The sequence below is a fragment of the Phaenicophaeus curvirostris genome, chromosome 4 (assembly GCF_032191515.1).
Source record: "Phaenicophaeus curvirostris isolate KB17595 chromosome 4, BPBGC_Pcur_1.0, whole genome shotgun sequence".
NCBI classification, from domain to species: Eukaryota; Metazoa; Chordata; class Aves; order Cuculiformes; family Cuculidae; genus Phaenicophaeus; species Phaenicophaeus curvirostris.
In genome coordinates, this window is record NC_091395.1 from 65,355,605 (window position 1) to 65,382,028 (window position 26,424).

General features: G+C 37.1%; 1 protein-coding gene across 1 annotated transcript in view; it reads right to left on the reverse strand.

The window, feature by feature from the left end:
- LOC138720274 (janus kinase and microtubule-interacting protein 1) overlaps positions 1 to 26,424 on the reverse strand; it is a 117,928-nt gene that overhangs the window by 19,094 nt on the left and 72,410 nt on the right. The window contains exons 5-10 of the mRNA XM_069856345.1: positions 21,387 to 21,881; positions 9,008 to 9,217; positions 8,168 to 8,287; positions 5,761 to 5,907; positions 5,022 to 5,162; positions 1,833 to 1,892 (exon numbers count right to left, since the gene is read on the reverse strand). Coding sequence (XP_069712446.1) covers positions 1,833 to 1,892; positions 5,022 to 5,162; positions 5,761 to 5,907; positions 8,168 to 8,287; positions 9,008 to 9,217; positions 21,387 to 21,881 — 1,173 coding nt within the window. The remainder of the gene's footprint in view (positions 1 to 1,832; positions 1,893 to 5,021; positions 5,163 to 5,760; positions 5,908 to 8,167; positions 8,288 to 9,007; positions 9,218 to 21,386; positions 21,882 to 26,424) is intronic.

A 26,424-nucleotide genomic window follows, 5' to 3' on the forward strand; every position in this document is an offset into this window, starting at 1 on the left:
ACAGAGACTAAGTCATCTGAAATTCTAATGACACAGAACATTTTTAAGACATAAATGAATAATTATGGAAGTTTTCAGCCTGCAGAAATTAGCATCATCAGTTTTCAGCTCCTAAAAAATTGAATTAATTTGCTTTGTTTCATTAGAAATCTTATGCAATTAATTTAAAATTGGGTAAGGGCTAATACTGAGAGAGGACTATAAAAATTACAGTATTACTAACATGCGTATATATATATAATTTTATGTTCTGCTCTTAAACACACAAAACTCCATGTATACTATACCAAGAACGGATGGTTTGAGATTACTGTGATCCTCAAATACTGTGTTCAGTTCTGGGCCCCTCACCACAAGAAGGATGTTGAGGCTCTGGAGCGAGTCCAGAGAAGAACAACAAAGCTGGTGAAGGGGCTGGAGAACAGGCCTTATGAGGAACGGCTGAGAGAGCTGGGGTTGTTTAGCCTGGAGAAGAGGAGGCTGAGGGGAGACCTCACTGCTCTCTACAACTACCTGAAAGGAGGTTGTAGAGAGGAGGGTGCTGGCCTCTTCTCCCAAGTGACAGGGGACAGGACAAGAGGGAATGGCCTCAGGCTCCGTCAGGGGAGGTTGAGGCTGGACGTTAGGAAAAAATTCTTCACAGAAAGGGTCATTGGGCACTGGAAGAGGCTGCCCAGGGAGGTGGTTGAGTCACCTTCCCTGGAGGTGTTTAAGGCACGGGTGGACGAGGTGCTAAGGGGCATGGTTTAGTGTTTGATAGGAATGGTTGGACTCGATGATCCGGTGGGTGTCTTCCAAACTGGTGATTCTATGATTCTATGATTCTATATTTGGCTTCTATCAGCTTTCCATTACACAACAGAAAAATGTATGCAAGATTTATTGTTATTTCTGAATTCTTCCTTCTTCATATGCAAAAGAGAAATCATTATTAGAAGCATAATTTGAAGAAATTGCTGCTGAAAAAAGAGAACCTCAAGCAATACTTTTTTCAGAACACAAGTATTACAGAATGTAGAGCAATAAAAAAGCACCACCTGGAGGCTCACCCGGAATATACTACGCAGAACACACTGATGACAAGCACTCTTTTATGACAGAATATATCTTAAGCAACCACACAGATGCTAATCATCTCTCTGCTCTTCACTTCCATTTTTTCCCTCTTACTCCATTCTCTTCCCCTCACGTGTTCCAGGCTGCTAATGTCCTACTTCACATTACTCAGAAATGCATAAAACATTATTCAGTGACATTAATTACTTTAAGTATGTATTACAATAAGTAATAAAGGTATATTCTGAGGCAAAACTTTCCTGTTTCTAAACCCAGATGTTTCATTTGTACTTTGCATTCTGGAGCAAAAGTTACTAGAGAAAAATAGAATCTTTTTAGCATTTGTATATTACATACAGAAATATCATTTCAGTAACATCCTAAAAACAAGTTGAAGTTTTCAGTTGTGAGTAAGCAGTAATTTGGTATGAGTGGTTTAAAGACTGTAGTATATTTAAAAAAGACTGAGTATTTGTCCTTTGAAGTGTCAGTTTTTCCAAGCCATTCCCTCATTTAGGCCTCAAGTCACTTGAATATTTAGGCCACAATGGCTAATGCTTAATTATATCATTTATTTAAAACAAATCGCAATACGACAACAGTTGTGTGCAGTACAAAACTTGCAGTTGCTGAATTATTCTAAGAAAAAGTCATTAAGCACTCACCAGAGAAAACAGAAGAATTACAAGAAATTTTACCATTCATTTAAATAGGGCTTTAATTTCAGACAGTCTTTGAAATAACAGAAATGCATGAAAAACCGAAGGTTTGCTCACCTTTGGAGGCTTCAGACTTTTCCGCCTCTGTTTTTTAGACCGCAATAACCGTTCTTTTTCCTAGAAGGACAGAGAACATTTTGATATGTGTTTCCTTTAAAACATATTCAGATACGTCTAACAAAAAGAAAAATCATTAGAATTTTCTTAAAGCCTATCATTAAGCTAACACAGAGACAATGTCTTTATATTTTTGAAAAACGCCATATCGATACAACACCACACTGTACTGCAGCTTTATCCTGTTAGCAAACAAACCTTCAGTCATATACTTTACATATTTGATGGGAAGTTAGCAAGAAAAGCCTTTGTTAAATACTGGGCACAGAATTTTAACAGTTCTTTTGACTCTTTTACCAAGAATTTCACTATTGAAACACAATTCACAATCTTACTCCAGTGTTCAACCACCCTGAAGAAGCAGGTTGGTAACCAAACATGAGTCCGGCCTTAGTGATTACAAGTCATTATATACTCTGATATTCTGATATATGAGCACATATAAGCAGATAGTGTGCTACATGACTTATCCTTGTAGAGCAAACATCTCAAATCCAAAGGTACTCTCAGTCTGTGGCAACTTAGTTGGTATCTTATTTTCTACTACGGCTTTGGAATAAGACCCCAATTAACTATATCATAACAGGAGGAGGTTATAACTGGCCAAATGCAGCATTTATGAACATTTAAGCTCAAGAATAATGCCTTGCATTCCAAAGGAGAAGAGGAGGAAGAGAAGGTAAAAAAATACAAAGAAGCAAGCAAAAAATCCTAACAACATTGGAGGCAGTTTGTTTCTTTCATGATTTTTTTTTTCCTTAGCTCTGCATCTTTGTTTGCAGCACCTCTGTTTTTAATAGAATGATAGCAGTTCCAAACGCTTCTCTAGCAGTTATTGCCCACTGCATGGTATTATTCTATTCAGAGATATTTGCTTTATCTTCAGTTCATCAGCAGGACAAATAGGAGGGTTCCAGTAGAAATCACAATAAAAATACTCATCTTTATCAGCACATTGTTCCAGGAACAAAGTTTGGGAAAATATGAAATAATTCAGAAAAACACAACACCTTATATAGTATCTTTAACACATCTGGGTTTCAAAACAAGCAAGAGTAATACCTAGCAAAGTAGAATGGAGCACGTATTTAAAGCTGCAGAAAAATACAATATATAAGCTAAAGCTGAAACCATAAAGGTGAATTTTAGGCAGTATTGGAGATAATATTCCTCCTTAGGAACTTGGCTGAGGCTTAGTCCCTGATCTAACCCAGGTCTCCTGCATCCTAATTAGGTGTCCAAACAGTTGGACTTTCCTTTTGCCTCATTGTAGAATCCCCCACTCCTTCCTGTTTCTAATCTTGTTTGTAGGAAGACTGCTTAATTTACTGTCTCAATAATGCATCGAGCTGTGAGGACAATATTAATGCCAATTAAAAAACCTGCTGAATCACTAGTATCTTTTCCAATTATCTGAGTTTACCCTCACAGCTTTCCTTTTAAAAACTGATCAGAAAACCATTGTTATAGGAGAACTTGAGTTTATACAGCTTCAACAGCATCAAAGATATCCTACAAACAACAATGTTAATCAATTCAGACAACTCTATTGTCTGAGACTACCATTTGTATTTCTGTATATCATATTGGTCTCAGCTGGAAGTAAGCTGATGATTTTGTATTAATCAGGTATGTGACATGTGGGTCATTCTTGACAATTATGATACATTTGTATTTTGCAGAAGTGTAGCTTAAGCCAGAAAAGATAGCTGAAAAGCACAATAGAAGTGCAAAGTTCCACTGCATTTATATAAAAGGCATAGCATCAATTAGTTCATACTGCCAACCAAAGCAGTATCCCAAGTAACAATTTAACTTATTTCTGTGAGTGAAAAAATATCTGTAAATAGGAAACAAAGCAAAAATGAAACCATATTTTAAAATATTTATTTATTTTACTTTCACACTAAACACAAGTTAATAATACTTGACCAAAGTCAGCATACAATATATTTCCTCAGATTACTGGCTGAGACAGTAAAAAGACAGTCCTTTCAAACCCACTTTACACTGAAATATAAGTGAGGTTGTACCTGCCATATACTGAGAATTTAATATCATGATAGTCCCTGCCTGTACAGTTGCATTTGGAAGGTAAAGCAGCACCGTTCTGTTAACCAGACCCTGCGTCACAGTGTCTGAGGAATTTCCTAATGCTTGTAACACTGTGAAACTGGAGATTGCATGCAGACATCAATCTTTGGTACTGATTACAGAGAGAAATTCTGGGTCAAAATCTCAGAGGAACTACCAGAAATAGAGACAATGTCCCAGACAGAGCAATAACACATCTGGTGGGTTTATCTTTTTGGATCTTCTATTTTTATTTTCCATGTCGTAGCCAATTGTTCAATTTTTTTATTTACACAGAATGATCTTAGATTAATTTTATCATTTTGTAGCACTCATTAGTTCCATCTGAGATGCTTCAGAATAGTCTGCCTGAGTTTTAGATGCTACTCCAGAAGGGCAGGGGTGTCTCAGAGATGACACGTCATTTCTGCCAGCACCAGAAGAGTGTATCAGATATTGCAATAAATAGCACTAGACAACTCTAACACAACTCAAAAAAATCCCAATCAAACAATCCAAATATCTGTGAGCATTGCCTTAAGTAGTGTTCACAGTCAGAGGGTAGCAACTGTGCAACTCTAATCTTAAACCACACTGCTACCTTTGCTTGGACGAACCATCCATATTTCTCTCCATTAAAGACAATTAGTATGGCCAACTCAGTTAGACATGCCTAGTTAGGTAAATGAATGCCATCCTGCACATTCCTTTCTTTTAGGAGAACTCCTGGACCAGGGGAGTGGTTGGGTTTGCACCAGGGTGCAATATCCTTTCATCCAAGTTCCTCAGTTGTTGACTGCCAATTTTTAAGTAAGGTGGATGGACTGATGCACTTCTTTCCACAAGCAGCTCATAATGGGTAAATATTTTATGATACAGAGATTCATACACATTCCAATGAAATATGTTCACTACCTGAGAAACAACAAGAACTCTTTCAGTGCCAAAGAACTATTTTTGCATCACCACAACTGGAGTTAAAATATTGCTCTCAAATCTTTAGCTTGACTATAGACGTGTGTGCATGCACGTGTGTACACCAGTCATAAACATTACCACTGTGAGATCATCAATAACATGCTGCTGTTCTTTGACTTGCAATCTAAGGAATTCAATTTCTTGTTCCTCTCGTGTGCTGCTGAGATCATTCAAAGATGTGTGCCTCTTCAGAGCTGGTTGTGCAGTTAACTTCTCTTTCTACAAAAATTAAAATAAAATTTAAAATAGAGAGAATTTTGAAGTGTCTTACTGGAACAGTAGGAAAATTCTCAAGTGTTTCATAGTAATCAAGAATTCTTCAGACTCATCAGTGCATATTCTACTACAACTTAACGCCTCTTCCATCAAAAGAGATATTACACATTTTGTATGCCTCAGTGTTAATATCTTACGTAAGATATTTTAAAACAAAATCAAGGGACACCGTCTGGGACAAAGTAAGAAAACAAACTAAATCAATGAACTAACATAATGGAGCCTTCAGCATATGCACTCAAATTCAGTTCTGATTTCTAATCATAAAAGCAGCATTTATTAAAGCTGATTTTTAGCCATATACTTTTATAGCCTCCAAACACGTTTTATCTGTCTCTGATTCCTCCCCTTAATCAGCACAAATCAATACAACACAAAGTACATGCCACTCTGAATTTAGGGTATGAATATTCAGTTGTATTAGCTGAATTTAAGACTCTGAAATGTCTGCATAAGAGTAAAAGCCTTATGAGCATGTCCACCTCAAAAGTAACTGTGTACAATATGTTGTTATAACATGATGTCAGAGATAATTACTTACTAATTCTACATTTTCCCTTGATAGATTTTTTATTTTCTCTTCCATTCTCTGGATACATTGTAACATATCATCATTTTTCTTGCTCATTCTCTTATTTTTTTCTACCAAAGGCTTCAGCTGACTTTCTGTCTCCCGAGAACGTTTCAGCTGCAAATTGCAAAGGGACAAAGTTAGCTGTGCTTTAATTGATAGTTGTAGAAAAGAAGAAATATATGTATGTCCACTTGCCTTCTTCATTCATTCAGAAAGTTTATTCTTTTGTTAAGTGCCATCCAATATACACTACTGCTGAACCAGGAACTACAGGAGTCCAAACAAATACGCAATAGCATTTATGTACAGTCTACAAAAACACTAGATCTGCTCACTGGATTTTGTTCTTGGAAAACAGTTAAGATGATCCACGAAAGAGATTTCTTGATAGACTAATCTAGTTGTATATAAGCTTCTTGAGGGCAACTAGGTCTTTAGGACAGTTAACTATCCCTTAGTAGGAGTAAACTCTTCCTGCTCCACTTTAAAAAACCCATATCTAATGTGTAATTAGAGCAATAAGAAAGGCAGCCAGAGGGCACAGATTCAAATCTCAGCATTCTGCTGACATTTTCAAGCTGCTCAGTTTTGTTACTGTAGTTTTATGATGACAGACAAATACATGAAGCAAATTACTGCCCCTTCTTCTATTTGTATGCCTGAAACACTTCACTCTTTTTATTTCACTAATCCTTAGGCTGTTTTGTTTGTTTAAAAAAATCTTTTTTTTTCTGATCAAAAGATTTTTCAGTGTATAGAGTTTTAACTAGAAATAAGGAAAATATAATCTTTCTCCTGAGATAATTTCATTGAGTATTTGGTTTTCTGTTTTACTCTCGGAGGAAATTATTTTTCACAGTGCTTAATCATGTAAGCTTACTAATATTACTGGGTTGATGCAATATTATCTCACAATATGAGAAATCCTCCTGCCTGTCTTTTCCAAAATATATTTCTTATGCCTCTAGGTGAAGCATGAACAAGAGCACTTGACTGAGTCACAGATGCGTCCATTTAGAGGGACACTGAAGGACAGATGTTACAGTACTTCAGCATTCTTCAGGGATGTTTTAAATGACTTATGCCCACAGAAAGGACAAGGAGGCTGCATTGTCTTGTCTTTATATAATGTGATCTTGAAAAAAGACAAGACATTCTTGAGAATATGGAGCAGAGAAAAGAAATGGTAGCAGTAAAAGTAGGGGAAAAGAACCCCAAAATATCGAACAGCACACCCAGGCAAAGTAGGGGAAATGGCAGCTGTAACCAGGCTAAAACATTTTCTCACCCCAGGAGAAAGAGGAATCAATTTTGTCATATGAAAGGGCAGTTTAGGCTATACAGCTACTTAAAGAAGAAAGGCTGAAAGGGAAAGACATGATTATGTCTGCAATTCATCCAATTTTAGTCTACCACTGTCCCATTGACTTCACTAATCTGGAATCAACCAAGATATTGGACAAGAAAATTTCAAAAATTAGCTCTTCTGATAATCATTGAGATGCTATAAGTAAATTAAGTCCTTTTCTCATAAAGTAAAGCCCGCATACCTCAACGTGAAAAGCTAAGTCTGACAAAGCAAGAAGGAAGATGTCATTCAACTACAGGACTGACACGTGGCAAGAGTCCTCTCCCATTCTGCCCTCTCAACACATAATAGCATTATTTTAGAATCAGATACACAGGGTGCCTGAGGGAAAATTTCCACTTGATTAGAATTAAAAACCCTTTTTTTCTGCCCTAGAAATAGGGCATTATAAAAGGACATGTGTAAAAATTACTATTATTAAAACTCACCTCCCACTGCAGTCAATGGGAGTTTTAGCATTACCCTCAGTACAAGCAATTAAGTAGCAATGCAGGCTAATAAAATTCATTCTTAAAATTCTTCTCATATCCTTTCTTTTGTAAGTTACTATCACTCTCCTAGGATAATTTCACCTACTTAAGAGAATTCCCTTGAGAAATGCAGATTTTTTTTCTCTTCAGCATAAGAAAGCTTTTTTAACTCCTACCTAGCATAAGTATGTCACAAAAACAATGTCAGATCTCAAAAAGCTAAACACAGTAATTTAAGTGCATAGATTATGCATGTTTTGCATAACATCATTATACAGTGCCACAGGCAAGCTACCAATTTGATTACAATGACCCCAACATAAGTTTACAAAGGGTTTTTTTTCTGGAATTAAAGATTCCATCCATGCCTTTTACAGTAAAAAATTTCTGTAGAAATATTATATTCAGATATAATTGACTGAAGCCAACTAGGACTAATTTGTAAATTATTTACAACACTGACTTTCCAATATAAAATCTTTTGCCATAAAGATGCCCTCCCAGTCACCATCTGTGTTATTACTAATTAACTTACTAGTTCATTTCTTTCATCTGCTAAGAGAGTATTTCTGTCTTCCAGCTTCCTTATTACAGCATTCAATTCAGCGATTTTTAACTGAAATCTCCGCACATCTCGTTCATCCAAATGCTGCTCCTTTACATCAAAAGATATAGAAAATTACCTTTGAAAAAGTATTTCACTATCCATAAATTTAATATTATGGTTTAGCATGTGGATTGTATAAATTTTAAATAGATCTTTACATCAATGTCTGGAAAAGTTAGTTTAATTGACTGAAACACTGAAGAATAACATTCTGTGGAAACGCTCCATGATATATTACATGAAAAATGTCTACTTGTAAAATGTACGTAAAGGCTTAAAATTTTTTTACCAAAGCTAGATAAATAATATTTCACCTTTTACTGGTTATTTCCTCACCAGATTTCTCATTATCAGCTAGAAGTAAAAAAGAAAAAAAAACAAAACAAAAAACCCCCAAGTCTAGTGCATAGGGCAGATTAATCTCTCATGCATAGTTTTTGAAAAAGACAGTATCTAATTGCCATTGATTAAAATAATTCCTAAAGTTATTAAATAAGTAGCTAAGAAAATAATGGGATTCACAGCGGAAGCTTGCAATATAAATTCTAGAAGTTCTATATCCCCATATTTTTCAGTATTCTTTCAAATTCAGGATTTCCAAATAGTTTCTAAATCACCAGTGAAACAGCACAGTGCAATACAGGGTCATTTATTGTGAATTAGTCCTTCTAGTGCTGTAAAAGTAACCACAAAAACACTGTGAACACCCAAGCAACAACTAACCTGTGATTCAAATGTGAACATTTGAAAAAAACAATATTTTCTTACCGGGCTTCCCATCAGTTCAGTGATATCCCCGACTCCTGCAGGAAATTCTTTCTTAGGACTGCTGTGGTATCGTTCTGCCTCCTTCACTTGGACAAGTTGCTCATCCAGAGCTTCTTTCTGAAGGAGCAGTTTCTGTGTATGGCCTGCCTGGACACCAAGGTCTTTCTCCAGAGCCAGAATCACTCTGTCTTTGCCTTTTATCTCATCCATCTGGAAAGAAATACAGCAAGAATGAAGTTCCTGTAACATTTCCATGTGTTCCCTGCGTGCGTATCCACAAACTTGCAAAACCAAAATTCCATTTCTTAATTACACCAGTACCTAAATGTGTTTGCTAAAAAGAAGATATATCTCCTCTGAAGCCTCTTCCCCTCCCCTTAAAAAAGTTTCAGCCTTCACTTGATCATGAGTTTGCTCAGTGCAGTCTCAACTCAAGACACAAAATTAGACACAAACGTACGCTGAAACAGAATACATAGCCACTGAAAACATCGACTTCATCTGAGGATACACACTTCTATAAGCAGAAGAAAAATCTCTCCTTTCACTGTTCTTCAGAGAAGAAACACACAGCTAGTACAAGATGAGACAAACATACCCTTTAAAACTCACCTGGGCTTTGCTTCAAACCTTGAGCCATACACTTCCCCCCAGTATTGACTCTCTGTTTATCAGTGAAAATCACACGTGGTGAATCTCTTCACAGACCTTTAAAAATGAGTAGCATATACACGTGCACACATTTAAACTTAAAATCTTAAGTATGCCTATGTATTTTATGTGCCATGGCTATAAGATTAAAATATCTTTGTAGAGAAGGAAAAGCAGCAAATGCACACAGAGCATTAGAATAAAGGACAGGGATAAATAGTTCTTAAACATCATCTGTGGTTACTGAACTGTGTTGTTCGTACTTCTTGATACCAAATAAAGCATTCTACTAGCAGTGATTTACTGCAGCTCTCATAGGATTTGTCCCTCGCAGCATCAGTGTTAAATTCACTTTGGTACTATTCCAAATACTAGGGGAAGTGACAATCTGCAGCAGTTACTATAGAAACAGATTTCTTAAGAATATTAACCATTAACAATATACTTATTGGAACTGGACTGTATCTTCTTCAGTTTACAAAATTTTTTTCTTGGCTCACATAAAACCACAATTTTGGAAATAAGACTACAATAGTCTTATTTGAAAAAATAAAGTAAAATCATCAACTTCTTGAATCACATATTTTCTGTTTATTACAGCCCTACACCCATAGAAATCCTTCATGTCAAGCTTCGCCAAGAAAAAAAAAAAGAACAAAGAGGAAATGTTATAAGGAACTTATACTTAAGTCTGAGTGACGTACAGGATTAACACAATCAGATTACACGATCAGTCACAATTTGCTTCTTCAAGATTCTTGTCTTACTCCTTTTGCAGTATACAAAGTATGGGAAATAAGCTTGTTTACAAAACAAGAGTGGCAGGACATGGCTTGGTGGAACCAAGTCAAGTAATGATTGAAGATAAAAAGGTCAGACTTGAAGTGAATAAGCTGGTCTACACCTCTTCTAAGTTCCAGCTGGAATTGATGGAGATTGGTTCTGATGGAGATTGCTTTCCTGATTTTGGAAGGCTGCTGGGTCTCAAATCCTCATCTAGTAAATAGGTAAAATACTTCCCAGTATGTTAATTCAGATTTGTGAGACTTTCAAGTACGCTGAAAAGGACTTGCAGGAAAACAATGCTGCTTTTATTAAAGGAAGAATTTGTAACATGCAGAGTTTGAGAGGGACTGTGCAGTGAACAGCAATGACAAAAATTAAGCAGCTGTTTCATTCACTGAATGCTATCTGTCATGAACACGATCTATCAGGGACTCCTTGGGAGGAAAAAATGTCATGTAACTAAATACTGTGGACAAAGTTTCACTTTCAATTACACAGGTGTTCACGCCGAACATTTATGTGATTGCAATAGAAATTTGGCATTGCAAGGCATACTTTAACGTGGAAGAATCAAGGTTGCGTAGGCAGCCTGGATTTTAGTTACCCAATTAGTAGCACATTTCATACTCTTCATAAAATTCTCAGAACTTACATGGTAAATGGAATTACATAGGTGTTTAAGTTGGAAGGAAAAAGCAAGCAACAGTCTCAACATGGACTGCTACTTGCTGAGCTGCAGCAGAAGAGATTGTTTGAAGCAGATGTGACCAGTGAAATCATGCCCATGTCATCCTTCACACACACTTCCATAGATCAAAGCACACAAGCTCACACATATTAGAAAGAAATGCCATGAAAGAGCATGGCTTGGGGTAGGGGTTAGGTGAAAGCAGGAAAGAAGGCAGAATTCCCCTCTGCTCTTCACTGCTTTTTTTTACTACAAAACCTATATGCGGTGAAACTTTCAGAAAAAAGAAACACCTCATTTTTCAGTCAAACAGAAAAATTTTTGATACCAATAAGAATTGAGAATAGCACTACAGAATCTCTTATTCATATAAATGTGTGCGCGTGTGCACACACACACAAACATACAGAGCATTGCTATAGAGCTTATGTTTTATAAATGTAAAGTAGCAGAAAGAAGAATTTCTAAGCAACTAATTTATTGCAAACTGATAAAGACAAATAGAACTGCAGCAGTAACACCTCTGCCTTAAGTTCTGTTTCAGAAGCCTGGGGAATAATAAAAGTTCTTTCTTCAAGGGGAGAGTTACACTTTTGATTTCTCCAGTGTAACTGCATCAATCCAGTCAATGTCTCAATTTTCTTAAAAAGGAAGATAAGTATTTTCCAGGGTTGCAACATCCCTCAGAACCACACGAGAGAGATGGCAGGTCAAGGAGTTCAAGACTAGGAAAATGAGAATCAAAGTTTAGGTTTAAACTGAACATAAGCTGACAGTCAGATAAGAAAAGTCAACCATGCCCCAAAGACTTTAGTTTAGCTTAGTTTTACGTATTCTCATTGTTGTAAAAGCTCACACAAAGGCTCCTTGACAGTCCTGTACCACTGCAGAACTACTCTTTTCTTCAATTCTTACCACATTTGATTACATAATGAAAAAAAGTTGGCAGCATAAAGGGAAACAGCCTTATGTAATTAGACCATGCAGAGGAATAACTTCCATTAGGTAAGTGAAAACCAAAATGGACTAATCTGGCTTCCTTGTTGCTTGTTCTTTCTATCAAATACTTGTTGTGGAAGCAACACTTGCATAGCAAAATTGTTTAGGAATCCACATTGTCTAATAAAGAGGGAATATTTTTTATTAGACCAAGGGACGGAGATGGAAAAACCCAAACTTTCAGATACAGAAGCCCTTCAGCAGATCAAGCAGCTGTATGTTTGTCAACTCTTCCAACTATGTAAGTTTGTTTTTCCCATAAACATTTTGGTCTCACCCTCTGTCTCTTTATATATATATATATACACACACACACACCCCTCCCTGCAAGAGAAGAACCTGGGGGTGTTGGTTGACAGCCAGCTGAATACGAGCCAGCAGTGTGCCCAGGTGGCCAAGAAGGCCAATGGCATCTTGGCTTGTATCAGAAACAGCACAGCCAGAAGGACCAGGGAAGTGATTGTGTCCCTGTACTCAGCATTGGTGAGGTTGCACCTCGAATATAGTGTTCAGTTTTAGGCCCAAGACAGACACTGAGGTCCTGGAGCGTGTCCAGATGAGGGCAGCAAAGCTGGTGAAGGGGCTAGAGAACAAGTCTTCTGAAGAGTGGCTAAGGGAACTGGGGCTGCTTAGCTTAGGTAAAAGGAGGCTGAGGGAAGATCTTATCACTGTCTACTACTACCTGAAAGGAGGTTATGGCATAGGTAGGTGTTGGTCTCTTCTTCCAGGTGACAGGCAATAGAGGGGACGGCCTTAAGCTGTGCCAGCAGAGGTTTAGATTGGACATTAGGAAAAATTTCTTCACCAAAATGGTTATCAAGCACTGGAACAGGCTGCCTAGGGAGATGGTTGAGTCACCATCCCTGAAAGTAGAAGACAGGTAGATGAAGCACTTAGGACAATGATTTAGTAGTGGATAGGTAAGTTGGACTTGATGATCTCAAAGGTCTTTTCCAACCTAGCAATTCTATGATTGTATGATCATCCAAAGTGAGTGCTGCCGTTAATGATGCTCTTTTCAGCCACAAAACTCTCCTCTCAGGCTTTTTTAAGCTGTTGCTCTTTGGTTGTTTTACTACATTAAACAACAGCAGCAAAGGTCATTCTCACCGTCAAAGATGTTCACAGCCTAACTGGAGTCCGTTCATTCCCTACCCAATATTAGGGTGCAGCGTCCCCTTCCCAGTATCAGCTTGTCATACATGGAATCATGCATTTTTCATGTTTTATCCCATGTCGCTGTTCCTACTTGAAGGTAGACAAATATCTGTTCAGTTACCTGACTGACCTTCCTCAAATTCCTCTTATATCTCTCTCCTTTTTCATGACACTACTAAAATGCAACTAGAAATGATGAAAGAACAGTAAATACTGAACAGAAACTACACCACTGAGACCTCAATCTTTTGTCTGGTCATGAAACAGGATACCTAAACTATCAAATCCCTAAGAACCTAAGACATAGAGGAATTCCTGCATTTCTATAATGTGCTTCCTATTGGAAGCGATATTGCTATGTCAAGGCCAGCACTGAGCATAAGCTAATGAACCTGGAAAGATCAGTTCTCACCTGACGTTTTATGACCCAATTCTGAGCAAGCAGATGCCATTCCACTGTGCTCCTCAACACCTCATGGTCCAGGAAGCATGGTGCAGACCTGCCACGCCAGATGCCTGCAACAAGTTTCTGCATCTGTGGCACAACGTAGCTGGACAAGCAAGACATGACAACTGAAAGCTGACTGCACTAATCTCCTAACACAGATTTTGTGTATTCTTTCCTTTAATACTTTTCATTTGAGACCTCTCCTTATGATTTAAAGGGTAGAGACTATCTTTTTTCCCAACATATTTTGCACAATGAGATCCCAATCCATGCACTGGATTCAGGCGTCACATTAAATCAAAAATATTATAAAAAAAAAATCCTTCCAAGTAGCTGCTTTAGGTTCAAATTTGCTCTCAGTTTAAAACAAATTTGCCCACTTTTTGTAGCTACACAATACAACAGGGTCACATGAACTCTTTTACTTTCTTTTTCGCATGGATTTTGAAGAATTTTCCAATAACCACATTTTTCATTATGCAATTATGCCTGATGCCATTCCATACAAAAGTCTGTGATAGAAAGGCAGTAGAGGAACATGAGGTTAGGACACGTTTTCAATTACACCCTTTGAGAAGAAAAGAAGCAGCAATATCCTCTGAAAGAGTATTTTAAAGAAAATAAGATCATTCACAAGCAGCTGCAGAGGGAAATTATTGAGAAATCACCTTGGACAGCATACATAACTCTGGAGCACTTGGCTAAAATTACAGCTTTCTAAAGTATCATTTCTTAATTAATGGGTTTTGTGCTGTAAAATGTTAGTGTCTGAACACAGCAAATACCTGCATTATATCAATGAGGAGCTAGCATTTATACCCTGTGTCAAAATTACACAGTTTCCTAAGAACACGTATCTAACCACCTCCAAACAGCTAAGAGAAATTAGTAAAAATAAAGTGTGTCAATATTTATCAGATATGAAAGAGAACCAAGCCAGCCATCGGAAAAACTATGCCCCTGCCAATTAAGCCACACTTCAACAGCTACAGTGAAAGAAAGTCAGAGACCTTTGTGGGAACTTTAGCCTCTCACAAAGTTGAAAGAGAAATTCCCAAGGAATTAAAAGCTAGAACTATCAAGGCAGTGACATACTCAGTTTTCAAAGTGGAAAAAGCCAGCTGCTGCATTGACAAGTGTCAGACCTTCCTCATTACCCATCCATATCAAAGTTATCTCCTAGCCAACTGCAGAACAAAATTCTATAGTGCTCTTCAGAAGAAATTTAGTCTTTTCACAAAATAGGGATATCTTGACAGAAGAATTGCTAGTTACTAGGAAAAACAAAAAGGAAACATTACTCAAATTAACAGTTAAAGACAGAACTAAATGGAATTAACACCTTTTACATTTATAAAGGGACACTAAGACCTACCAACAAAGTCCTAAGCTGAAAGCCCACCTGGAGGGAGGAATTAAAACATTCCTGCCCTGTGCACAGCATTTTTCACACCAGTCATAGAAATCTATTTAAATGTTTGCTGCCTATTTAGGAACCTTAAGGGAAGAGGGAGAAAAGATGCCAGTCATCCAGTAGAGAAGTAAGGGTCGGAGAGAGAGCTAGATGGAGTGAGACTTATTCCTAATTTCATGTGTACTTTTCTAAACCAACAGTCAATACTTTCTTCCAATAGCATTTCCCACACATTTTTTTCTAAATGTCTAAATCTCATAGGTAAGACAGATATTAAAAGTTTTAATCAATTATACAAGAAAAAAACCCCATATGGGCACACAATTTCAGAACTCACTGCCAGGTCTTCTCACATATTTCACCAAAACTCCTTGCATTGCTACAGCTGACTACAACCTCTGCTACTAGATCTCTCCTGTTATCTCTTCTGAGTGTTCAGTGACAGAGCTATAATGAAGAGGTAGTAAAAAGGATGGGAAATGCAGAAGAATCCAAACCTAAGAAGCTTTTTGATCAGGTGCCACGCCATACATAACTTCTGTGGGTTTTTAATACTGTTCCGTATTTTGTAAAGAGATGTAAAAGTCAGATTTGTGACCTACCTACCTACCTACCATAATAGAGTCTTTAGAAAATACTAAGGATACAACCAAAATGCTGAGCCTGCACTAGAAAAAGATTTCAAGAGATCTGCTTGATTCAAGAAAAAACAAGTGCCTAGTGGAACGCTACTCAGTTAGTTCCTGAGAGGACAAGCATAAATCTTCAGAGGATGCAAAGCCAAGTACTTTTTCCAGTCCTAAAATGCTCGAGGTGGTGGAAGGGTCTTTGCAGGAGATTAGCTCAGCCTTGGAATGTAACTGAAACATGCATCTCAAACAGATGGCAAAACGCAGAGAAGCAGCCTACAATTTAGTATCAGCAGCTGCATGTGAAACACACACGGGTTTTAGCGGCTGATAAGAAGCAGGCTACAGCAGGCTGTACCCAACCATGCACCATTGTACACACTTAGATGATTCAAAACTCAGCTTTCCAGTCCCAAAATTCAAGATTTTGACCAGGAAACAAAGCTCATGCATATGTGCCACAGGACCAGTGGAGTGAGAAAAGCCAGGCTCCACCCTTATTCTCAGGGCAGCAAAGGATCACAGAGTGCCCCTGCTAACAGCTAATTGTCCCTCTGCACCAGATTTTTGAGATACAAAAGGTCTCTGCATCACTCCCACTGCTGAATATAGATTAAATATAATGAAATTTACCATGTTAAAATGACAATATCCTAGTAATGGGAATAGAGGAGAAAGTGAATATTATTAGAAAATATTTGTCACCATCGCAAAGGATGTAATTTTAGGTTTTGGTGGAGAGTTAAACTCTTGTTCACACTATTTTTCATGTTTACTGAAAAACAACCGCTGAATCCCTCAGAAAGCAAAAGCTTTTGATTTGGCCATGTAAATTTTACCCCTTAAAATTTGAAGTCAATAACAAATTTTAGTAGCTCTATCAACTGCCCAGATGAAGAAACAGAATGCACCATCCCCAAATTAATGGATTATATCAAATTTGAGGGAGCTGTTACTACACCAGAGGACAGGAACAAGATTCAGAGGGGCTTGGAATGTTTGAGAAATGGGCCAAAAAAACCTCACAAAGCTTGACTGAGATAGATATAATGTCCTGTCCCTGGGAGGGAAATGGCTGGACGCCAATTGAAGTTGGCAGCTCTGCAAGGAGGAAGGGGGAAAAAAGCCCCAAACAACCCCAAACCCAACAAGACTAAAGAAAGAAAAAAGGAATAACTTTGGTGTCCTGGAGGGCAAATCGGTGGATATGGGTCAGTGGTCAGAGCTTGCAATGATTTAAGTTAACTTGATACTGGGACAAATCAGGAGTGTAGCCAGAAGGACAGAGAAGCGATTTAGCCTTTTGTTAAGCTAATAAGCTATTAATAAGCTATTAAACTAATATGATATACTTAATATTCAAGCCCTCTTTCACAGCTGTGCTGATAACGGAATAAGGCTGGTCCGTTGCCAAAACTCACCAACAATCTTAACACACAATTCCAGCAGTTTTAGGAAAAAGAGAAATTTAACCTACCACTGAAAACAAAATTTAATCTTCATTTTAGTTTTAAATAAGTCTATTAATTGACAAGCTTAGTTGAGGCCAAAGAAAAAAATGGCTGAAATATTCTGTTATTTTGTGTCATTTTATATTTAGATTAAAACATTCAATGCCATAAATTGTAGTACAGCTCTGCTCTTAACCTACTTCATCTACATCACTTCATAAACTCAACTTCTCTTCACCATTAATCAAGTCTGTGCTAAATTTACCTTGTGCGAGTCCAGATCTCAGAAGGAAACTAGACATACTGCTTATAAGGGTGCTACTAAAGCAGAAGTCTCTTCGTGCAGAGTTATGTAGGTATGTACATCCTTGTCTAGGCAGCCATGAGCTGAATTTATGCCGTGGGGTGGTCTATACTGAAACTCCATGAATGAAAAGTACAATTATGATTTTGTGTATTCAGGGGTTTTTTTTGAAAAATAGTGATTTATATAAACAAGCCTTAACGTTTTTCCTTTTCAGAAAGAAACGCTGATCCAGAAAAAGTGTCTCTAACATATTTTCTGACATGCAGAATGTTTTCCTCTTTGCAGTTTCTGATTTTGTTGTTTCTTGTCTCCTTTTTGATGGTTTTTAATTTTATTTGTTTCTAAATATCTGAATCTGTCAGCATAATTTTCACGCTGCATTGACTGAATAATACAACATTTCAGACTCAGCTACTCAGGAAAATATTAGCTGAAAAAAATAAGGAATAGCTGTTCTTGCTTTCTTATCTTATTCTCCAAGTTGACTCTTTACTTCTGAGACATCTGTTTTATTTGTCTCTCCAGATCGTTACTAGCTATTTTTGCTTCCAGTTCCTTAGCTGCCAGCACACTGCTAGTGCACATACACAGCAAGAATATATTGTCTTTTGTGAGGAAAAAAAATTTTTTAAAAATCCATGTCAACAAGCATTCCTTAAATTAGTGAAAATGTATCACTTAAGTCAATTACAGGAACTGACAAATACCAATATAATTTCATACTGCACAGAGAAAAAAAGTGTGTTACATTTTTTTTCAAATAGCTATTTTACTTCCCTTTATCAGGCAGTATGATCTTCCACATTCAGTCTTGTTTGTATTGAGGCTTATTGGGTATTTTTTGTGGCTCAGTTCAAAACTGTGAAGACAACCTCAAAATTGATTAATCATATTTCTAAAATACTGACAACTGTACAATACAGGCAGGGCTGTTCATGTACACAATGCAATTGCATATTGTCTACCTGTTCTATATATTCTTAGGCAATAGATTTTGCTTTTTTCTTTTCTCATTACTTTCTTTTTTGACAGGAAGCCAAAAAAATGCAAGGTTTTATCCAAATTTGTCATGAGTATTAAAAACAATGATAAAAATATTGATTTTTTTTTTCAAGCTGCAATATCTATTTGAAGCTAATCTGTGATCTAAAATGCAAAATAAATCAGCCAAGTCTAATGAGGCAATCAGACACTGAATCCTGAATTACTCTATCTGAATTTCAATTACAGTCTGGCCAGCCCATTTAGGCTGCTAATGCCAAAGATGCTGACTTCTTAATATCGTCATAAAACACGACACACATACAAAGGAGCACACTAATTGAAGCTCAGTTACAGAACTGTGCTAGTATGAATAACACTGCCTGCCATATCCTTGTCATTTCATCCCACACATGTAGGAACTAAATCCATGGAGTATCTCAAATCCGCAGCTGATATGGTTAATCTGAAACTGAAGGCAAGCATCCCTTGAACTGATTAAAATGGGGGGAGAGGAGGGTGGGAAATATCCTGGCAATCTGATTCTGTAATCCTAGTCCCAGAGGAAAAGAAAAATTGTCTAGAAGCTCTGCAGTACTTTTTACCTTGCCCCAGATTTAAAGAGTGCCCAATGCAATAACAACTGTCTAAATTGCTATGAATTCCTAGAAGAAACACCTCTGTTTCATAAAAATAACCCATACAATTTAATGAAAAAAAATCAAAACCCATTATCTGAAAGGAGTCAAGGCACTACATTACAACACCAGGCACCTAATATTATTTCCCTGTACCTCCCCTGAGGCAGAGCGGGGAGAGATATGAACGCTTCCAGCAAAAGCCCATAAGACCTCCTCTGGGGCTGTGAGTAGGTAACAGGAGTTATCTGAACACTCTCTAAATACCTTTTTTAGACGTACAGAGTAACAAAGGCCCAGTAAGGCTCCAATTATAATTCTGAATGAATTCTTCATATTGCAGCAGGCTTATCTCTTGAAAGATACAAGTGGTTCCTTTACAATACCACCCAAAGACATGGTGACACAGGTGTGTTTACTGGGACAATCTGGGATGACAAATTTGTGGTGCTTTACCTCACCATTCCTTGGGTTTATGAAGGTTAAATTTATCTAGAAACTGTTGTCTAGAAAAACACAGGCCACAACATAGCAACCTTCTTTCCTCTTTAACACTTTTAAATATAGTCTATTCTTTATAGAGAGGATTTTTTTTAATTCTACATTTAAAATATGGAACAAAATATGGAAGAAATTGTGCTTACATAAACCTCATCTTGTCAGTCTTTGCAGTGGCCTTTAATTAACCTAAGAAATAATACCCCCGAGACGTTATCAACCTCCAATTTATTTAAAGCATAAATATTAACTGCATTAAAAGCTTTGACTGCATCAGACAGAAAAACATCACCATTAAACAGATATTTCATGTTTGTAGCTTGCCCTTACCATCATTTTCCCTACAGAATACAAGAAATAATAGGACATACGTGCGTAAACACAAACTGATAAAGATATTTTTCCTAAGAAAACAGATGTTTCATTCCATTTCAAGTCTGTACTTCGCGATATATGAAAAATATTATGCTTATTATAATTTTATATTTTATTTGTGTAGCTATTGTACTATTTAATATTACTATTTATATTTATTATATTGTACTTATTATAATATTATATTTATTTATTATATTTATTATATTTATATTACTATTTAATATTACTATTTGTAATATTGTACTATTGTCCCAAGTGACAGGGGACAGGACAAGAGGGAATGGCCTCAAGCTCCGCCAGGGCAGGTTCAGGCTCGACATAAGGAAAAAATTCTTCACTGAAAGGGTCATTAGACAATGGAACGATCTGCCCAGGGAGGTGGTTGACTCGCCTTCCCTGGAGGTGTTTAAGGTGCGGGTGGATGAGGTACCGAGGGGCATGGTTTAGAGATTGGTGGGAATGGTTGGGCTCAATGATCCAGTGGGTCTCTTCCATCCTGGTGATTCTATGATTCTACGATTAGTATAGACAGATTAGCAATATATACATATAGATTGAAAATACCATGGTACCAAACAGAAGTGTTATTTGATGATGAACTCTCTAAATGTACTACTGGAAACAACCCATCTTAGATTTTTTACATTTTACAAAGCTGCATAATTTGAAATATTCAGGGCACCTGCTGTAAGGAAATATTGTCTGTTTTTTGATTTTATGCAAAGAGCATAGTCTGCTATCTGTGCTGAAGTCATAGTGTTTCTTAAGTGTCAACAAAGCCTCCTGTCCTAGGCCCTAACTTTTTTCTGCAACAGAAAAAAATACAAAAATTAAAAAAAAAAATAATCCAAAAACAAAACCAGCAACAATCCTTAAATCAGATGACCAGGGTAATGATACAGAAGAAGTAAAGACACTGTCTTGTTTCAGTACAATATATATAAAACAGCTCTCTGAAAAGTTAGTTTTGCCATGTCACAGAAGTGTTCTTGCATTGCCAAATGAGCCTAACTGATCAGGAGGAATTTGTAAAGAAATGTAGTTGAGCAGGTGGGAAAGGGAAAGTCTATTTATTTGATGTAGTGAGAAAATTCACCCTGAAAAGTCTGTGTTCACTCATATTCGATGCAGTGGGACACAAGGCTTTGGATTGGGTCATCAGGCTTTGGATTGGGCTAAACATGGAGCTATGCTGTTAGGAGGATAAAGTAGCGGAAATACTGGCCTGTTGTAGCAGCCTGCACTGATGAAAGATGTCACTGCATAAGAGTGGTTTGATATTTGTAGGCACATACAGTCACATACTAATATCTACTATAAATTGAAATAAGCACGCATTATTAAATTACTTACCAGCCTGCGGATCTCCCTCTCACATTCCCGCTTTATTCTATTAATCTCATCCTGATGGGACTGATAAGCCGTGCGCAGGTCAGCAGCCTTCATTTTATCCGCCTGCATAATGTTGCTCAAAGCTTCTTCAAGCTGCTTTTTGCCAGATTTCAGCTCCAAGATCTCCTGTTGCAACTTCATCCGTTCACCATCAAATGCCTTGCGAGCCTCCTCCTTTGCTTCACTCAGCAGTGCCGTCTTTACTTTGTCAGCTGCCCCATCCCGCAGGACATTGACTGTTGACTGCAAACGTTGAATTTCTCCATCTTTAATTTTCACCATTCTCGCTACCTCCTGCTCGTGCTGCCGGATCAGTAGCTCTCTGACACTCTGAAGTTCCTTCATTTTCTCCTCATGGAGCTTGGCTTTCAATTCAGAAACATAGGCGGTGTGTTTGTGCTGCTCCTGCTCCCTTTCTTGCTTAACCTCTTGAATCTTCTCTCTCAATTTACCCACCTGGAACATCAATATGATATTGATTAAGAAGTGCCATCACACTTTTAAAAGTATCCAAAGGAGGTTTTTTTAAATGCTATTACAAACTTATCCTGAAAAATCAAAGGAAAAAAAGCCTGCATACCTGACATCATTTCTCCAGTAAACAATCAGAGAATCATGGCTAGAAAAAGGCCATGTGTGTGCAGGAATCTGCCATGGGGATGTGCAACAAACTCACTGGTTTAGGGAATAAAATAAAACCAAGCAGGATCCAATCTAGTTCTCTCCTTATCTCCTCCACCAACAGACCCAGACTACTCTCATAAATAACTGTGCTCTACGAGCAGAGGGAAAATGAATCAAACAGAGAGAAAAGAGTTTGTGTTTATGTAGGGAAGGAAATGCTATAAAACTCTAATATCTGAACAACTATACCTCACAGATGCTCACAGAGACTTGGATATTCACATATATTCGATTAGTTTATTGTCACAACATCCTTCTGTGGCTAAGCAGCACTATTTTACCGCTGTTTTACAGATGGTATGATCAGACATGCATAGACTGATTTATCTAATTAACACACATACTGTCTTTTGGATTTGAGTCCTAAACAAAGGGGTGTTCTTATCAATAGGAACATGGCAAATAAAAACTATATTAAAGGGGAGTAGGGAAGATTAAAAAAATGAGCCAACAGGCTTGTTCTTCTGAAAAATTAAGTCTACTCAAGGGACACAGGTCACACCAAAACTGAGGCTACTTTCAGTCACCAGAAACTTCAGAAAACATAAGCCAGTGACTCTAAGGATTGTGAAAGGACTAGGGGGAAGGTCTTACAGGCTATTATAGTAATACCCACTGTGATGAAACTTCATTATAAAATAATGCTCAGCAGGCTGCATGGAAAGCAATGCTTTTTCCAACTGGGATTAGATATTAATTTAGAAGAAAGGAAAAAAAAAAGGAGGGGAGAAAGGCTTGTTTCTCTATTACAGTATACCAAAAAGACTATACTGTATTTCAACATGCATAATGCCCATATATCTTTCTACTATCCCCATCACAGTGACTGCCAAAATATGGGCTCTACACGTGTACTTCTCATCTAAAGCAAAGTCAGAGGCAGAGATTTCAAAGACCTGTGTTTTAAACTTGTGTTGCAATACAATTACAGACATAAAACAGTGCTTTGTGGGAAAACGAGGCTCTCAAGCAGCAGGATCTTATTCACTGTCACAATATTCTTAGACTACTTGCATCTATCCTCTACAAAGGTGGGATCTGTAGACACAGAAAGCATTTAGTTTATGCTAAACTAAGCCAGAATTGCAGCTTGCCCCAGATTAGTGCAGAAAGGATGGGAGATCTCTATCAATATTCAGACTATCATTTACTTTGAAGGTTTAGCTAAAACAATTTTTCTTTCCACAGTCTTGGATTCAACAGTCAAAACGTAAAGGGTTAATTGAAATCAATAATTCTAGTGCAGGGAAGGCCCAGAAACCTTCATTATTTTTTTTATTGAAAACAAGTTGGATCTAAACAGTCACTTTGGGGCATTTGCTTTAGGAAAAGCACGACCTCTTCACTTCAAAGCCTCAGATACAACTCATTCAACGAATTCAAAACTACTACTTAATTTAAGACAGACCATAAAATGAGACTGACATGTTACTTAGCAAACCCACAGCACTAACAGAAGGATGTCCAGAGTCTGAACTTCACCTAAAGTCAGATAGCAGGGACAGCAGAATTTTCCTGTGCAGAAGGTGCTATGGTCCAGTTATTTTCAACTGCCACTTTGAGAATTAACCAACTCAAACTTATCCTATATTAAAAAAAAAAGCAAAACAAAAAAAAACAAAAAGGAAATTGGCTGGAGCAAGGGAGGGAAAGTAATCTTACAGATACACTGTGGACTAAACACTAGCTGGGAAAGCACTATAGTTACAGCTGTGGAAAAGGTAACAGCTCTGAATCAGAAACCATCAGAAGCAGATTTTCTTCCACAGATACTGTTACTCTACTCCAGGATAATTCAGATAACATATCTTTATGAAGAAATATGGATTCATTTATTTATTTATTTTTCTCCCAACTTAGCAAGTCTGGCTATTGGAAATTATCTGCAGGGTATATGCATGCGTTGTTTCTTCTAGCAAGATGATGCTCAGCTCCAAGTCTGTAGTTGATAGCACTGGTTTTCAGTGCTTGCATTAGGGTACCCAATTCCATACAACAGTTTAAGAGTTCAAGAGTTTCCCATCATTGCTCACGGGATTGAGGTCGGACTAGATGATCTTTACAAGATCCCTTCCAACACAAACCATTCTATGATGCTATAACAAAGCTAAGCCACATACTCACCCATTTACTATAACAAGTGGATGATTTTAAAGATAAATTTGCAAATGAACCAACACTCATTACTTACTTAAATCTATTAATTATTGTCTTACTGATAAGCAAAGAAAATTAAAATAAAACTGACAAATGAAATCTACTAACAGTGACATATGAAAACACATTGTATAAAGGTATATAGAAAAAAGGTTAATAAACCTCCAGAACTACAATAGTTCAAAATTAGTCATATTGTACATAATGCACACAACTGAAAGGCAGCTTTCAATACAATACATTAATTAATGTGACCACCTAAAAGCATTTTTATATGTAAGGAAAAGATTCTGAAATTCGGGAGGAGTACAGAGTAACACAAAATGCCATACTTGCTCAATTATACTGCCTTTCACTGAATTGAAAGAAGGCAACATCTATATGTATTGTTGCTCTCTTTGAGAATATATATTAAACCACTCAGAGTAACTGAATATTATTATATATCATCAGTCATTTTACTTACAAAGCTTTGGGAAGAGCAATGTAAACAAGAAAAGTAAGAATCCTTCTAAAGCTCTGGATTTTTGCACTGCATCTTAAAATGATTATCACTTCTCATGACCCAGAAAATTAAGCATACTAATTCTCAAGGACTTAAAAAAGTCTCTTATTGGTATTGCTTCTTGTCAGAGAAGATGGGAAGTTAGATCTGTCCGATAGGACTTCCCTAAAATCCATAAGTCATTGTTCTGCGCTCCCTCTGTGCCTCTCACCCACACACTATGCAGATCTGTACAGGTCTGGCTTTCAGAGCAACTAACTGAATGAAAATAGTAGTGTGGCATTTTCCCATATGCCTAAGTCTCAGTTTCAAAAGAAGCATAAACGTTAAAGCAATTTGGCCTTTTTCTAGATTCCAGCACTTTTTTTTTTTAAAAAAAAGGAAGAACACTGTTCTGTTCATAGGAAGAACATGAAGCATAGCCAAGAAATTAAGCCAATAGGAAAACAAAGTCAGGCAGGATACCAAGGCACCAATAAAACAGGTATTTTCTGCCTTTCTATATTAAACCTTAAATACTCAGTGCACGCTGATACAACGCTGCTGCCAAAGAAGCTAGCCTCTTAGAAAAATAACGCCAAACATCATTGCTTCTTTCCTTTCTTATGTTTGAACAGTGCCTGAAAAAAAGATTTTCTTTAAAACAATATGATTATATTATCATAGAATATTTGCAACTGGTGTCATTTTCTTTGACAAGGTATGTTTGTAATAGCAACCCAAGATACAAAGCACTTGTCATGAGTTCAGTCTAGATTTTAAGTTCAACAACAACTAAGAACAAACTTTTGAATTTTGTTGTTTGGTTGGTTTGAGGTTTGTTCATTTGTGTAAAGTGACATGTTTCTTTTCACAACAAACTTCTCTATTTGCCCACCTCTCTTCAGTCCCCCTGGACTGTTCCTCATGTATTCCAAGAAAGAACTCTTTGGACAACATTCAACACTTCTTCAATGCTTCATGGAATGCAATTCCAAATTTGAAAGCTCAGTTATGCCGGGGTAATACAGCACAATGAAAATCACACACTGAGACGAAAATCTTACATCTTTCCATAATGACTTTGGAACCTCTACTATTCAAATTACACTAAAGAAATTAATCTTGTAAATATTTGCAAGCTGCAAGGGAAAGAATAAAAATAAGGTACATGTTTATTGGTCTTCCATTTTAAAATATTACTGCACCTACACTAGGTTTTCAAAAATTATTTGAACTGTACTTAGATAACTTGTGCTTGGAGTTGGGAAATATAAAGCCACAGAACAGCTGAGGTTGCAAGGAATCTCCTAGGACGTGGCCTTCATAATCTACCTAAGTGACCTACTAAGAGTGTTCAGTCATCTCACAGTATAAATAAAAAAGCAAATACCATTTCAATGTAAGAATTCATGTATTGCTTGTATTTCAGTTTATGCCCACCGCCACCTGTCTTTTCAGTGGGCACCACTAAGAGTGACCGGCTCCACCTTTATTCCCCCTTCAGGTATTTAAAACATTGATAATGTCTTTCCAAGCCTGCTCTTCTCCAGCCTATGCCATCCCAGCTCTCTCAGCCTTTGTTGTACACCAGGTGCTCCAAGCCATTCACCATTTTCTTAGCCCTTCACTGGCTTTGATCGAGTATATCCACATCTCTCTTGCACTAGGGAC